Raw genomic sequence first — 16940 nt, forward strand, 5'->3', positions numbered from 1 at the left:
ATCTGTGAACACCCCATATGACCCACGAGTCAGAGGTTCTTCTGATAAAGTTTTGTAGTAATCAGTCTAATTGTCTAGAAGAGGATATTTTTGACAATTAAATCACATTTTTGACCCCTGTGACCAGGTCAAAGGTCAGATGCAAGTCAAAGTCATATGACCTGTGCGGGCAAGGTAAGTGTTTATCCTTACTAAGTTTAGTCACAATCCATCAACCAACGACTGAGCTATAGGCACGAACGTGGTTGACAGAAAGAGGAAAGAAGACGAAGAAAGAAGATCCCAAGCAAGACAGGACAAGACGGCGCAGCCTGCGCCATCTTGTAAAGAAGAAAGAACCTGTAAGAAAAAAGACAGCCGTGACGGCTGTGTAATGATACTTATAATAATGTTAATACTACTAATAATAACAAACTATCTTACCTTCAAATCCAATGTCCCCTGCACCAGTACCCTGTGTGATTGTGATTTCTATAACAGCATATTCGTCATTCTCTGAAAACGTACAACCAGTCAAAAGGTCCGGCATTGATGTCGTGCCAGCCGCTATATCGACACACTTATACGTAATATCTGTTTTGTAAAAGATAATCACAAACAAAAATTAGACCTTATCGACCTATTCAGCGCTGTGTATCAAAATTCCTAATCTGTTTTTAAGAAACTAAATTATATTTTTTTACTACGACTGTGTCTTTTTTCTTACAGGATCTTTACACAGCCGTGACGTTAGTCACGGCTGTGTCTTTTTTCGTACAGGTTCTTTCTTCTTTCTTCTTACAAGCCGACGTCAAACGTCGGCTTGTTCTGTCTTTTTCCAATTCTTTCTTTCTTTCTTCTTTCTTCATTGCACAGCCGCCATCGGCGCTGTGCCTTCTTTTCTCCGCGTTCTTCTTCTTACACAGCCGTGACGTCTTCTTCTTCTGTCAACCATTACATTTGCTCTAGCACTCACACGCTTACATCGATTTTGACCTAACTTGGTCACAATGATCATTGACCGTGCCCCTACATGTCACATGAAACTTATGGGGTCAAATGTCACGCAGGGGTCATAGGGGTCAAAACGTGATTTCAACTAAAAATGCATCTTCTTCCACAACTTACGTATGGCAGCGACGCCACTTGCACACATAAATTGTTATTAACCAGTGTCCATGTGGTGTACACAGATTTGGGGTCAAAGGTCATTAAGGGGTCACTTCCGGTATAAAACGAAATACCTTTAAAATGCATCTTCTCCCACAAATTACGTAGGACAGTGATGCCACTTGCACACATGCATTGTTATTACCCAGTGTCTATAGGGTGTACATATATTTGGGGTCAAAAGGTCATTAAGGGGTCACTTCCGGTCTGAGACGAAAAACCTTCAAAATGCCCCTTCTGCCAAAAAAAACATGGCAAAGTTATGTCACGTGCACACATACATTGACATTAGCCAATGTCTATGGGGTTTTCATATAGTTTGGGTTCAAAGGTCATTAAGAGGTCACAACACGGCTGTGTTCGTGGTCTTAGACCAGCTAAGTCTAGTTCTTCTTCTGTCAACATTTACATTTGCTCTAGCACTAGCACTTCCGGTATAAAAAGAAATACCTTTAAAATGCATCTTCTTCCACAAATTATGTAGGACAGTGATGCCACTTACACACATGCATTGTTATTACCCAGTGTCTATGGGGTGTACACAGATTTGAGGTCAAAGGTCATTAAGGTGTCACTTCCGGTATAAAACGAAATAACTTCACTCATGAATTGATGTTACTCAGTGTATACGTGGTATTTTTTTATTTTGGGGTAAAAGGTCATTAAGGGGTCACTTCCGGTCTCAGACAAAAAAGCCTTCAAAATGCCCCTTCTGCCATAAATAACATGGCAAAGTGATGCCACGTGCACACATACGTTGACATTAGCCAATGTTTATGAGATTTTCATATATTTTGGGGTCAAATGTCATTAAGGGGTCACAAAACGGCTGTGTTCGTGGTCTTAGACCACAGCTAAGTCTAGTTCTTTCTTCTGTCGACCACATTCGTACGTATAACTCAGTCACGGGTTGACGTATTTTAATTAAACGTTGTCAGAAGGACCGTTGGCATTGCCCGCACATGTCATATGACTTTGAACTACGTGTGATCTTTGACCTAGATAAAGAGGTCAACAATGTGATTTTTCTTCAAAATGTATCTTCTCCTACAAACAACATGCGATGATAACACGGTTTGGTCACATGACTCGTCTATGTTCGGTGTATATAGGGTGTTCATTGATAAGGGGTCAAAGGTCATTAAGGGGTCATTAACGGTTACAGTCTGAAAAACTTGTAAATAATATTCAAAAAATCACTTTCTTTACAAATTACATAGCAGAGTGTCGCCATTAGCACACATACATTGCTACTAGACGGGGTCTTTAGGGTGCCTACATTTTTGGGTTCAAAAGTCATTTTAAGGGTCACTACCGGTCAAAAAGCAAAATTATCAAAAATGTTCACAAATTTTTATCTCAAAATGTAAACAAACCAGGGTAACATAACCATCATACATAAATCAGTGTTATCTGGTGTATGCATGATATTTTTATATTGGGGGTCAAAGGTCATTAAGGGGTCACTTCCTGTTTTTGGCTGAATAACTTCAAGAATTTTTATCTCAAAAATTAAACATGTAAGAATTTTTTAATTAAAATAAGAACAATTCATTTTGTTAGTGTACATAAGGTTTTTTTTTCATTGAGATCAAAGGTCATTAAAAGGGTCAAAAGGTCAACCAAAAATTTCAAAAAATCAAAATCCAAGTATAAGTTCCGATTAAGCTGAAATTCACCAGGAATATTTTTTACGATATCCTAAGCGCAATGCAAGAGCAGTTGACCCCATCCGTGACCCAAGGGTCAGGTTATAGGGGTCAAAGGTCAAATTTCGAAATTGGTCCAATCGAGCTCAAATTCAACAGGAATTATTCTTACGACATTCTAAACATGTTAAAAATATTTATGACCCCAAAGGTCAAAGTTTAGGGGTCAAAGATCAAATTTCTAAATTGCTCAAACTTGACCCATTAACAGGTCGGCTGGTGTGTCATGTCTCGTATGACTTTCCTTATTACACAGCCGTGACTACGTCACGGCTGTGTCTTTTTTCTTACAGGTTCTTCTTTCTTTCTTTCTTTCTTTCTTTCTTTCTGCCGACCATTACATTTGCTCTAGCACTCACATGCTTACACCGATTTTGACCTAACTTGGTCACAACCATCATTGACCATGCCCTTACATGTCACTTGAAACTCGTAGGGTCAAAGGTCACGCTGGGGTCATAGGGGTCAAAAACGTGATTTCAACTCAAAATGCTTCTTCTCCTACAGATTACGTATGACGGTGACCCCACTTGCACACATGCATTGCTATTACCCAGTGTCTATGGGGTCCTCACAGATTTGGGGTCAAAGGTCATTAAGGGGTCACTTCCAGTATAAAACGAAAAACCTTCAAAAAATTTTATTTGCTAAGAAAAACATAGGACAGTAACGGTATGTTAACACATAAATTGTAGTTACCCTGTGTATATGTGGTATTTTTTTATTTAGGGTCAAAGGTGATTAAGGGGCCACTTCCGGTACAAAACGAAATACCTTTAAAATGCTTCTTCTCCCACAAATTACGTAGGACAGTAACACCACTTGCATACATGCATTGTTATTACCCAGTGTCTATGGGGTCCTCACAGATTTGTTGTCAAAGGTCATTAAGGGGTCACTTCCGGTATAAAACGAAAAACCTTCAATTTTTTTTATTTGCTAAGAAAAACATAGGACAGTAACGGTATGTTCACACATGAATTGTGGGTACCCAATTCATATGTGGTATTTTTTTATTTGGGGACAAATGTCATTAAGGGGTCACTTCCGGTCTGAGACGGAAAACCTTCAAAATGCCCCTTCTGCCACAAGTAACATAGCAAAGTGGTGCCACATGCACCCATGCATTGACATTAGCCAATGTCTATGGCCGTTTTCATATATTTTGGGGTCAAAGGTCATTAGGGGTAACAACACGGCTGTGTTCGTGGTTTAGACCACAGCTTAGTCTAGTTACACAGCCGTGACGTTAGGTTCTTTCTTCTTTCTTTCTTTCTGCCGACCACTACATTTGCTCTAGCACTTACATGCTTACACCGATTTTGACCTAACTTAGTCACAACCATCATTGACCATGCCCCTACATGTCATATGAAACTCGTGGGGTCAAAGGTCACGTCATAGGGGTCAAAAACGTGATTTCAACTCAAAATGCTTCTTCTCTCACAGATTACGTAGGACAGTGACACCACTTGCTCATATGTATTGTTATTGTCCAGTGTCTATGGGGTCCTCACAGATTTGGGGTCAAAGGTCATTAAGAGGTCACTTCCGGTATAAAACGAAAAACCTTCAAAAATGTTTATTATGGCTGTGTTCGTGGTTTAGACCACAGCTTAGTCTAGTTACACAGCCGTGACGTTAGTATGTGAAATCGTTAATTTCCCGATATCGTATTGAAAGTGCCTTACATACTGGTCTATCTCGAGATAGACCAGTATGTGATGCGTCTAAAGTCATATCATTGTTCGCGAAATCGAGATAGCCCCCAAGATAGACCAGTATGAAACGCACTTTAAATACGATATCGGGAAATTAACTATTTCACATACAGAACTACAACTTTAGTGTAGTTTTAAGCAATACTGCATACATAAATATAATTCAAGATTCCACTTAAATAAATTTGTTAAGTATATGCTTTAATTTAAAACCACTTTCATTAAAATCCATAGTCTAATTAAATTATAGAAAGGTTAACTTAATACGAAGATTTTCAATTGTGATTTTCTCGTAATGCGTGTTTTTCGAGATAGACCAGTATGTGATGCGTCCGACGATATGTGGTATTTTTTTTATTTAGGGTCAAAGGTCATTAAGGGGCCACTTCCGGTATAAAACGAAATACTTTTAAAATGCTTCTTCTCCCACAAATTACGTAGGACAGTGACACCACTTGCACACATGCATTGTTATTACCCAGTGTCTATAAGGTCCTCACATATTTGGGGTCAAAGGTCATTAAGGGGTCACTTCCGGTATAGAACGAAAAACCTTCAATTTGTTTTATTTGCTAAGAAAAACATAGGACAGTAACGGTATGTTCACACATGAATTGTGGGTACCCAATTCATATGTGGTATTTTTTTATCTGGGGTCAAATGTCATTAAGGGGTCACTTCCGGTATAAAACGAAAAACCGTCAAAATTTTTTATTTGCCAAGAAAAACATAGGATAGTAACGGTATGTTCACACATGAATTGTGGTTACCCAATTCATATGTGGTATTTTTTTATTTGGGGTCAAATGTCACTTCCGGTCTGAGGCGAAAAACCTTCAAAATGCCCCTTCTGCCACAAGTAACATAGCAAAGTGGTGCCATGTGCACCCATGCATTGACATTAGCCCAAGTGTATGGGCGTTTTCATATATTTTGGGGTCAAAGGTTATTAGGGGTCACAACACGGCTGTGTTCGTGGTCTTAGACCACAGCTAAGTCTAGTTCTTTACAAGACGGCAGACCTGCCGTCTGGTTATGTTTCTTACTGGATCTTCTTTCTTTCTTTACAAGATGGCGCAGGCTACGCCGTCTTGTCCTGTCTTGCTTGGGATCTTTCTTTCGGTCAACCACGTTCGTGCCTATAGCTCAGTCGTTGGTTGATGGATTGTGACTAAACTTGGTAAGGATAACCACTTACCTTGCCCGCACAGGTCATATTACTTTGACTTGCATCTGACTTTTGACCTAGCTACAATGGTCAAAAACGTGATTTTGCTTTTCCTTAGCAACACGTGACATTTTGCGTGATTTGCCACGTTTCGCCCTAGCTCTGCTATGCTTTGACCAATTTTGATCATTATTATGTTTTTAGAATCTTAGTCCCTATACTTTGTACAGAGCTACGTAATTTGTGGGAGAAGAAGCATTTTAAAGGTATTTCGTTTTATACCGGAAGTGGCCCCTTAATGACCTTTGACCCTAAATAAAAAAATACCACATATACACAGGGTAACTACAATGTATGTATGAACATACCGTTACTGTCCTATGTTTTTCTTAGCAAATAAAAAATGTTGAAGGTTTTTCGTTTTATACCGGAAGTGACCCCTTAATGACCTTTGACCCCAAATATGTGAGGACCCAATAGACACTGGATAATAACAATGCATGTGTGCAAGTGGTGTCACTGTCCGACGTAATCTGTGAGAGAAGAAGCATTTTGAGTTGAAATCATGTTTTTGACCCCTGCGTGACCTTTGACCCCACGAGTTTCATATGACATGTAGGGGCATGGTCAATAATGGTTGTGACCAAGTTAGGTCAAAATCGGTGGAAGCATGTGAGTGCTAGAGCAAATGTAGTGGTCGGCAGAAAGGAGAAGAAGAAGAAGAAAGAAGAAGAAGAAAGAACCTGTAAGAAAAAAGACACAGCCGTGACTAACGTCACAGCTGTGTTAAGAAAGAAAGAAAGAAAGAAGAAAGAAAGAAGAAAGAAAGAAGAAAGAAAGAAGAAAGAAAGAAGAAAGAAAGAAGAAAGAAAGAAGAAAGAAAGAAGAAAGAAAGAAGAAAGAAAGAAGAAAGAAAGAAGAAAGAAAGAAGAAAGAAAGAAGAAAGAAAGAAGAAAGAAAGAAGAAAGAAAGAAGAAAGAAAGAAGAAAGAAAGAAGAAAGAAAGAAGAAAGAAAGAAGAAAGAAAGAAGAATCTTAAAAAATCTGTGTTTAACTTATAGAGCCCAACTATAGCCGATGCCGATGACCAAGTTTCATTACTCTACTATGTAATCTGTAGAAGAAGACGCATTTTGGGTAAAAATCGCATTTTTAGCCAAAATTACTCATGCGTGACGTTTGACCCCAAAAGGGGCATGTCAAATATAAAGGCTGGGGTAGTAAGTAACACGGCATTTTTATAATGCGCCTAATGCCAGAGGATACAAAGCGCAGAAACACAGAAAACAAAACAAAAGCAACATCATGAGAAAAGGTATGTTTTGAGAAGGGATTTGAACCCAGTGACAGTTTGGGCACTGCGGATTTTTAGGGGGATTGAGTTCCATTTGTAAGGAGCAACCACTGAAAAGGCCCTGTCCCCGGCACCCTTGTTCGTCCTTGGTACACGAAGATTAAGACCGTGGTCCGAACGTGTGGTGACTGAGCCCTCATGAGGACGTTTAACAGTTAGGCACTCATCGATATACCGGGGACACAGCCCATTCAGTGACTTGTATATATAAAGCAGAGTTTTGAAAGTAATGCGTTCCTTTATACGAAGCCAATGAAGTTCTTTCAACAGGGGACTGATGGAAGTGCGTCTCGGCGACAAGAAGACTAAGCGGGCACATTTATTCTGTAGCCGTTGTAATCGATCAATATCCTTTTGCGCAATATTGTTGAACAAAACATTACAGTAGTCCAAGCGGGATAAAATCATGGCTCTGACAATATTGGCGCAGGTGTCTTGATCGATATACTTCCGGATTCTGTACAAATTGCGTATTTGCCAGTTGATGGTTTGGCTCAGGTTAGTTATATGTTTGTCCATATTCAGTTGTTGGTCGAAAACAAAACCCAAGTTTCGCACATTGGATGATTGAGGAATGATATCATCACCAATATTGAAGTCAATATCCTGTAACCGGGATTTATGATGAGAAGATGACATAACAAAAAACTCTGTTTTATCGGGATTTAACTTAAGTTTGTTTGTTATCATCCATGCGTTAATATCCCTAACACATTGAGAAATCTTGAAAATAGCATATGAAATATCACCAGGAATTGTAGGATCAACGGGTAAATATATTTGTATATCGTCATCATATACATGGTACATTAGATGGTGATGGCGAATGATGCGACCAACATTGTGAGTGTATAAAACAAACCCAAGTGGTCCGATAACCGACCCTTGAGGTAGGCCATGCTGAAGCAAGATGTCATTTGAATATGCACCGCTTACAGCAACACGGCAAGATCTATTCTCGAGATAGGATGAGAGCCACTGTTGTGCAACACCAGTGATACCAAACTCATCAGCGACCCTCTGCAGCAGAATTTTACGATCGACAGTGTCGAACGCTGCAGAGAGGTCGAGCATAATGAGGAGAACAGCCTGTTGACTGTCCAGGGCATGGGAAAAATCATTGTGAACACGGGCAAGAGCAGTCTCAGTGCTGTGATGGGTCCTGTATGCCGATTGCATTGGCTCAGCAAGATCATGTTCATCAATATGATTTTTCAGTTGGGTAGTGGAGCTTGCGCCCGAGTTTGGTTTTAATTGGTCAAATAATTAGGGAGCTAGAGCCAATTATGTCAAATGTTGACAGTAAGAAAGAAGAAGAAGAAAAACGATACCGCTGAAATACAAGAGTCCAGCCGTTGCTCGTCTGGACTAAAGAAGTAGACGAAGAAGCAGAAACTAGATATATTGCAGCCTACGAAGGCTACGAAGTCCAGTCGTGTCCTTGAAGTGACCTCTGATGACCTTGAAAAGATTTGGAACACGATTGCATTTTCGTTATAAATGTAAGCATTAAGTTTAATAACAATGTAGCTCATAAAATATTTTGACCTTTGTTGACCTCAAATGACCTTCATTTTGTTTTAAATCATTTCAACATTACATATTCTTATTTAAATTTAAATTGGACGAATTTTGAAATTTTACCCTTTTTGACCTTTGGTTGACCTCTGGTGACCTTGAAATGACCTCCATCATATTTTAAATCATATTGTGATCACATAATACTAATTTTCATTCGAATTGGACAAACTGTAGAATTTTACACCTTTTGACCCCAAAACAGACCCCTCCCCATGTCCAAGCCAAATCTAATTATAACCCTATATGCACCCAATGCTATAGTCATGTTGGCATTATTCTGACAATCACAGCACTTAATATGCAGCAAATAGTGAAGTTTAAGGAGATTTTCAGTAATCAACCCTATTTGACCCCTGCATGACCTTGAAATTCAAATCTGTGTTTACCCTACAGACATTAGCTTGTGTCAATGCATATGTGTCAGTCGAAGAAAGATCCAATAGCATCTAAAGACCTAGCTGTTTGATCCCATACTGTAAATGTTCGCCTATTGGCTCCCTTGACATAAAGAACTTGACATAAACTAAAAGTGCCCTCCCAAAAGAATCACAGCAGATAAGGGCACGTACCCTTAATTCTTGTTGTGATTTTTAGAGGAAGGAGCTCTCTATTTGTACATGAAATTTACCCCAAGGCAAAGGAGCGCAGGTGCGCCATTAGGCGAACGTTTACGGCTTTATTACAGCAAACTGAATACCTGTTGAAGTTATCTTCACTGTCTCGGTTGTTGATTCCTCTGTGGTTGACATGACTAATTCTTCTGTTGTTGATTCTTCTGTCGGTGGCTGCGCTGTAGTAAATATTTCTGAGGTTAGCACTTTTTTAATGATAAAAATACAGGTTTTGAAGTGACAAAACAGTAATTGTTGTAAAGAGAAAAAAGGGAGATGAGAGACGAGAAGAAAAGAAAAGAAAAAGAAAAAGAAAAAGAAAAAGAAAAAGAAAAAGGAAAACGAAAAGGAAAAGGAAAAGAAAAGAAAAGAAAAGAAAAGAAAAGAAAAGAAAAGAAAAGAAAAGAAAAGAAAAAGAGAAGAGAAGACTAGATGGCACAGTAATGTGTTTTACCAAACACGAATATCTATGCCCGTGACCACACCCTTCCCCTATTCACAAACGAAAACTTGGTGAGCACCATGTGAAAGCACTTTTTTTAAGCTTTCATTTCATATACATGTAACGCTCATAACACTGGACTGGCCCACACTCTCTCTAATACCCTACAAAGCCTTCATTCTCTTGTATACCCCATCAGACCATCACTCTCTCTCAAACACCACCAGACTGGACCACACTCTCTCTTATACCCCATCAGACCCTCACTCTCTCTTATACTCCACCAGACCCTCACTCTCTCTAATACCCCACCAGACCCTCACTCTCTCTTATACTCCATCAGACACTCACTCGCTCTAAAACATCACCCGACTGACCCATACTCTCTAATACCCCACCAAGCCTTCACTCTCTCTCTTATATTCCACTATACACACAATCTCTCTAAAACACCACCAGACTGGACCACACTCTCTCTAATATTCCACCCCTTAACCAACCACACCCCTTGTCCCATCATGACAACCTTTTGAGGTGGTCCAAAATCAAAAATCAAAATGCCTACACATTCCCTTTTAAGGGAGTTTTTGTCAAGTGATTAGTTTCCTTGACGTACGATTCAGACCTTTATCATTGCTACCACAGGGAGCTAACAAAATACTACCTATTGCGCTACACTGTGTTAATAAGTCGTACCTATTTTGCATTATTTTTAAAGCCTTTAGACTTTGACTCCTGGGGATGCTGCTATTATAGAATACATCAAGGGTCATGGGTCATCATTGTACCAATTATGAACCATGAGGGCGCTGTAGTTCTTGAGTTAGAGCTGTTTGAAATTTTACACATATTGCTCACTGTAGCCCATGACCTTTGACCTATGGGGTCGATGTTACTGCAGGAAATATCTAAGGGTCATGGGTCATCATTGTACCAAGCAAGAACCCTGAGGGCGCTATAGTTCTTGAGCTAAAGTGGTTTAAAATTTACACATATTGCCCCCTGTAGCCTGTGACCTTTGACTTCTGGGGTCGTGGCTACCATAAGTTACTTCTAGGGGTCATGGGCCATCATTATAGTAAGTATGAACCCTGAGGGCGCTATAGTTCTTGGGCTAGAGATGCTTCAAATTTTACACATATTGCCCCGGTAGCCCATGACCTTTGACCTCTGGGGTCGAGACTAACCTACGAAATTTCTAGAGGTAATGGGTCATCATTATACCAAGTATGGGCCCCGAGGCTTAGTTCGTCTCGGGTTTTTGTAGTTGAAAATGGTGTTATTTGGATCACATATCTATGTTCAGGCTTCTTTTTTATCGCCAGATGACTGATATTATTTTAAAGGGGTGCCCAGTGCGTATTAAGCTACACTCACTGTTGACCGTCATGTTCATATAGTAGTGATGTTTCAACATCTGTTATAGAGTCTGGCCTTTTTGACTAATTGTCTCATGCCTAGAAATCGTGATTCAGATTAGCAATGATCTGTGGTGACAGTGTGCTTAGACTTCACGTTGAGGCGGATAACAAGTCTCTACGCTGAATGCCGAAGCAGTAACTATCGAATACTGCGATTGGTCGATTTGTCATGAGTTAATGAAATTATTTCTTATTGAAAAATACATTTTCCATTAAATGTTATAAATTATTATGAATTTTGAATTACCGTTAATATGTCGAATTAAATGTATTTTCAGGTTCGCATGGCCGGATTTTTGTAATGGTTGGTCAGAGGCAATATAAGTTACCCGGATGTGGACTATTTTTTTAGTAAATGTCGCTTGAACAAGTTAGTAGGTTGAAATATTATGTTGTAAAGTTAGATATAAGCAAGAATATTATCATTAAGTGCCAACAACGTAAATAGATGCTCATCTTTTGTGTTATTTTACATATTTAAAACTTGATGTGTGATTCATTTCCTGTGGCGAAGTAATATGATGTTAATTTGATAAGTACTTTGGTTAATGTTGCGGACATCCATAAAACGTGTACGCATTAATAGAAACTAAGGAATTTTTATTTAATTTGAACAGCAACTTTTATTTATCACTGATTTTGTTACTTAGGAGTGTTCATAAAATACTTTGGTTGGGGGGGCTGGAAAATATGTAGGGGGGTCATAAAATTTTAGGAGTTCTGAATAGTGGGGGTTAAAAAAGCTTTGGGTGTATGAACAGGGGGGGTTAAAAAGTTTTTGGGCACGGAGAGGGGGGGGGGTAAAAACTTTAGCAACATTAGTCCTGAAGCAAAAAATATAAAATAGTTGAAAAATTTTCACGCGCTACGCGCGCAAATGTTAAATTAATCAGTACAAAAGTTCATTCCAGATAAGGGTATTTGATCAGGTCCTTTATGTATTTTGACAAGTCATTCAATAGTCAAAGATTAAGATATATATAAGTATGAAGTGTTAAAAAAAGTCTTGTTGTCTATAACTTAATTTTGAGGCTTGTGTCAGTTCCTTCTGGTCTGCTCTTTAAATCACTGAAAAGCTGCAATATCTTTTCTTTAGTGTTGACAATTTTTACAATAATGTTTCGTGCAGTACAGATTATTAATTTATTATCACTAAAATATACAACTAAATCATGTTGCATTACAATCATAGGTGGAGGAAGCTTGTAGAACCGGGGTACATGTTTCCACCCCCCCCCCTAATATTTCCATGGGGGACATCCCCCTCAACATCCTATAGGAGAAAAAAAAAACAATTGCCCTATGCAACTTTTTTAGCACATCGAAAAGCACCGTGTTTTGGGCCCAAATAGGGTAAAATTGCAAAATTTTGCGCTGCGCGATCACGCGAACTGGCCCATCAAATAGTAAAACACACCATTTTGGCAGTAGCGTAGCGTGCCCCCATGATAAAGATGAAAGAAAATGTTCCCCTGCCAAAAAAATGAAAGATTTGGCTATGTCCTGCACTTAGGACATAGTGCAGTTTTGTCCACGGCAAATTCATCGTGACCTTTTCAGCCATAAACCAGCTTAGTGAAGATTAAACCGAAATATGCAGTACTAAACCATTATAGTAATCGATTGTCCAATGCACATTTCTTACCACGTGATAATATTAATCCAATGAGCGATCGATTTGTCCGCTACGGTCGACTAATCCAATCGATAATGACGCTATTGACATGTACGGGTGGAGCTCCACTGACTGAGTTTTGGGGATTTTTCACTGGTTTGCTATCATTTACTCATCAAGGCGCTCCACCGTTATTATAAGGACTATGCTAATAATTTAAAGATTGACATGTAGAAAATAAACCATACTTGATTGACAGAAAGTACTAAATTTGTACCTATTACGGTTTGGTGGCACTCCTCTTCCAAACGCGATCAAGTCAGGGCGGCCCGATGAAGCAAAATGTGCATTGGATTAACACGGGAGTTTGGATAAGATGGTAGATTTCCTTTCTCATACAAATGCATGCTCCCCCGTTATTAGCTCACTTTGCAAGCAAACTGAGGCTATAGGCATGATCCGGATTTCTCTATGTTTTTTACTTTCTCTTGCTACATCGTTTGAGTAATGGAGCTGGTAATTTTAGGGAGCGATCTTTGCATGATTGTTCATGATTGTTACTTATTTATCTAGGAAATTTCGGACGGAAAGTGTGATTTTTGGAGCATTTTGTTACGAAATCTTTTACAAAATTTCAGAGAATAGTCTCCTTTGCAGACTGTTTGTCGTGCTGATCTTATTACAAACACTGTACAAACTCCTTGATCTGGCGATTTTGTAAAAGAGATGTTGAATTTTATTGCTTCAGTGCGGCTTCAATGTTTGCTTTTCAGTGTTGCTTTGCCTTACATTCGGCAAGTCAATAGATAAAGCACCAATTGGGCTTGTGCGGTCTATAGGCCCTTACTTCTGTGCACGAGCCATGAGCAAATAGTGTCTCAAATTCTCCGAATTAGTGCATATTCAGAACTAATTGGGCTACCAAATTGTTGGTTGGCAACCCTGACTATGAACAAACATCTCACTCATTTACACCTAATTATTACACATCTTGAAGAGTCACCAAACCCAATCAGTTATGTAAACATTTACTCAAGGTGAAATGTCCTTTTGACCTAGCCTTGATTCAAGCCCTAGTGCATTAGGATATAAGTGGTATTTATCTCACATGTTATATGAACTTAAAGCATTTGGCAAGAGGCAGCTATAATTCTTGAAATTCTCACTATTGCAGGGAATATAAGCTTGTTATTAGATAAAAAATTTTATTGTAACTAGTAACAGTCTAACACTTCATTGATGTAATCAACCAACAATCAGGCATGATTCAAAGGATATCATGATCTAGTAAATTTAAATATAACTGTAAGAGTAAAAGGTGTAAAATGTGCTGCCCTATGCACTAGTTATTAATAGATCCATGTACTGGCTGCAGATAAACATCAAACCTACATATTAGTAGGAAGTATCATTCTAGATACAACAATTTTGCATATTATTTCTTATCAGAAAATTAAGATTATGTATGTGAAGCTGAAACTATGAATTTTAATTTAACCATGATTCATGAGAAAGGTGATAAAACTCAAAACTTTAATGCTGAATGTTTCATGTCATAATGTACTTGGTTGTGCAGCCTCTATCGTGTCTATGTGTGTACAGTCACACTTCAGATGGAAGATGTCCTAGATTTCATTAATATGTTTTTTACAGCCAAGAGTACAGGGGTATAAGAAAAGGATACAGTCAATTGCAATTTGCAAACTTGATTGAGGAAAGATTGCAGTAGGATTGAGATGAGGTAGGGTGAGGTTAGGGGTGACCCTGAATAGGCATATCAAGCTAGCGGAGGATAAGAGAACATACAGGTTTCCAAAATACATAAATATAATAACTTCCATTACCCAAGATAATCACCCAAGACCGCCATCTCATTCCAATACAAACGGCGTAACACAAGCCTGTGATCTGCTTCAAATACAATCTGCGCAATAGGTGGTCTACTTGAGTTTTTTTTGCCAGGCAGCCAGCATCAGTCTTGAATTGAGTTGTAAACACTTTGTGCCAACAAAACTCTGATACCATTTTCGATGTGTGCAAGGAAAGGGGTTATCTGAGGTATAATTTAGTAAAAACTGTTTTTCTCAGAGACTAGGGGTTGCACAGTCCTTGACCGGAGACAGAAAAAGTTTGTTTTGGTTAGTGGGTCAAGGTCACCAGGGGTCATCCAGGGGTCAACTAAGGTCAAATTAGTAATAACTGTCATACGGGCATGAAAGTTGGTGGGTGGGTGCATCGATGACCTGAGACATAACAAGTTTGTATTGGTTAGTGGGCAAGGTCACCAGAGTTCATCCAGGGGTCATCTGAGGTCAAATTAGTAAAAACTGTCATATGGCCATACAACATTTAACAGTCAACATTTTTATATATCACATACATTTTGATGATTGATTGATGAAAATAAAATATGAATGAATGAATGAATTTGTAGCCAAATATTTGGAACAGGTCATTTCAAGGTCACCAGGGGTTATCTTAGGTCAAATCTGTCATATGGGCATGAAACTTAGTGGGTACAGTCAGTCACCATAAGCCAGGTAACTAATCACGACAGCCGAGAAATGCTAAATTATGGGTGATCGCCTAGTAAATATTAATGTTTATTCATAAATCATCTTATGGTAAACAGTTGCTCAACCCACCATTCGCCTTCCAATATAAACTGCGCAACATTACATGGTGCAAGCCAGTGATCTCCATGGAATACAAACCGCACAAGATGGCGTAAGATCCGTTAGGCGGTCTACTTGTTATTTATTAGTTCCAATGACATGCCTATATCCAGAAACAATTGAGCTACAGCACTATTGGTGCTCTTGTTAAAGCTTGTACCGGATTAAAAATTCAGATATTTTGAAAAGAATAAGTAATTGAAACATAAAGCAAGTACTAAAATCAGAGCTTTTATACTTTTAGACTTGTTTCAAGTCCTTTGGCGTCCATAGTTAGTGAATGTAAAATTCATGGAAGCTTTGCCACAAAAATTTCTGTTTCAAAAGTTATATTCTTTAGAAATAATTATTTTGTATCATAACTTTGTAAAAATTTATTTGACATTTGAATCAAAGTATTTGATTCAAATTTGAATTGTTGAGGCCAGATAGTGGACTTTCTTATCTTACTTTACTCCAGGCATACTGTGCACTGCAGGGGTAGTGTTTGAGCAAAATGCCCACCACGCCCACCCCACAAGGCACACTTCCTCCTTAGCTCATCACAAAAATCTGACCTGACTAAAATTTTTAGAGAGTCCAGTATTATGATAGGCCTATTTCTACCACTGATTATATATGGATCCAATGAGAGCATGAATAGAGAAAAAGTAGGGAGGAAGCCTTGATCAAGGCTATTATACTTTTGATATATGACGCTAACTAGTTCATCTCATATACCCACAGCACAGCGTTACTAGTACGGGTCAATTACCTATGTGAGTGCCCCTGTGTTGTGTGCATACATGTAGTTAACAATAACTGCATGATGAACCATGTACGTACACGGTTGGAAGTGTGTCCTCGGTTGAAGGTGTGTAAACTTAAGATTGGGCTCGTTTGAAGGCGCTTAACAGATACACACCCACCCACTACCCTGAATAACACATTACCGACAGTATACACATCATGTAGAATCAATGTGAATATGCAAAGTAATATCAAGTTATTGTGTCCCAACATGACTAGTTTCTTATAGTCTCCACACCTAGTGTATATTCCGTTATGACACTTTCATGACTGTTCCGTTCGGATAACTTTGCGATTTTGATTCGTTTGCCTATTTTTGTAAGCGTATCCTATTGGCTGGTGGAAACACCACTGTAGTGATCATAGTGATATTAACAAACAATTATTACGTGGCACACCGACACCGCCTGGCTAATAATTATTTGGTGCAGCAGGATCGAGACACTAAAATGAATACACGGGATCGATACACGTGAATTGCTATGCACGATTTTGATATCAGACGAAAATCTTCGGATATCGGTTAGAAAATGATGAATATCTCCCGTAAATGATTTTTTCTCAAGAAACCAGATGTGGTCTCATACACTTGAGAATACGTGTTGAACAGATATGATAGTCGCTAGAATGCGCTTTGAAAATTGGCCGTGCGCTTTGAACTCAAAATTTGACCAAAACTCTCATTTTATATTGCGTTGGTCCTTAT

At 38.8% G+C, this 16940-nt stretch overlaps 1 protein-coding gene across 1 annotated transcript in view; it reads right to left on the reverse strand.

Annotated features, from left to right (window-relative positions):
- Nucleotides 1-16535, reverse strand: part of LOC140145965 (extracellular matrix organizing protein FRAS1-like) — a 141387-nt gene extending 124852 nt beyond the window's left edge. The window contains exons 1-3 of the mRNA XM_072167702.1: nucleotides 16378-16535; nucleotides 9379-9471; nucleotides 424-573 (exon numbers count right to left, since the gene is read on the reverse strand). Of these exons, the coding sequence (XP_072023803.1) occupies nucleotides 424-573; nucleotides 9379-9471; nucleotides 16378-16447 (313 nt within the window). The 5' untranslated portion in view covers nucleotides 16448-16535. The remainder of the gene's footprint in view (nucleotides 1-423; nucleotides 574-9378; nucleotides 9472-16377) is intronic.
- Nucleotides 16536-16940: the final 405 nt, after the last annotated feature.

The sequence above is a fragment of the Amphiura filiformis genome, chromosome 2, assembly GCF_039555335.1.
Source record: "Amphiura filiformis chromosome 2, Afil_fr2py, whole genome shotgun sequence".
In the NCBI taxonomy this organism is placed as follows: domain Eukaryota; kingdom Metazoa; phylum Echinodermata; class Ophiuroidea; order Amphilepidida; family Amphiuridae; genus Amphiura; species Amphiura filiformis.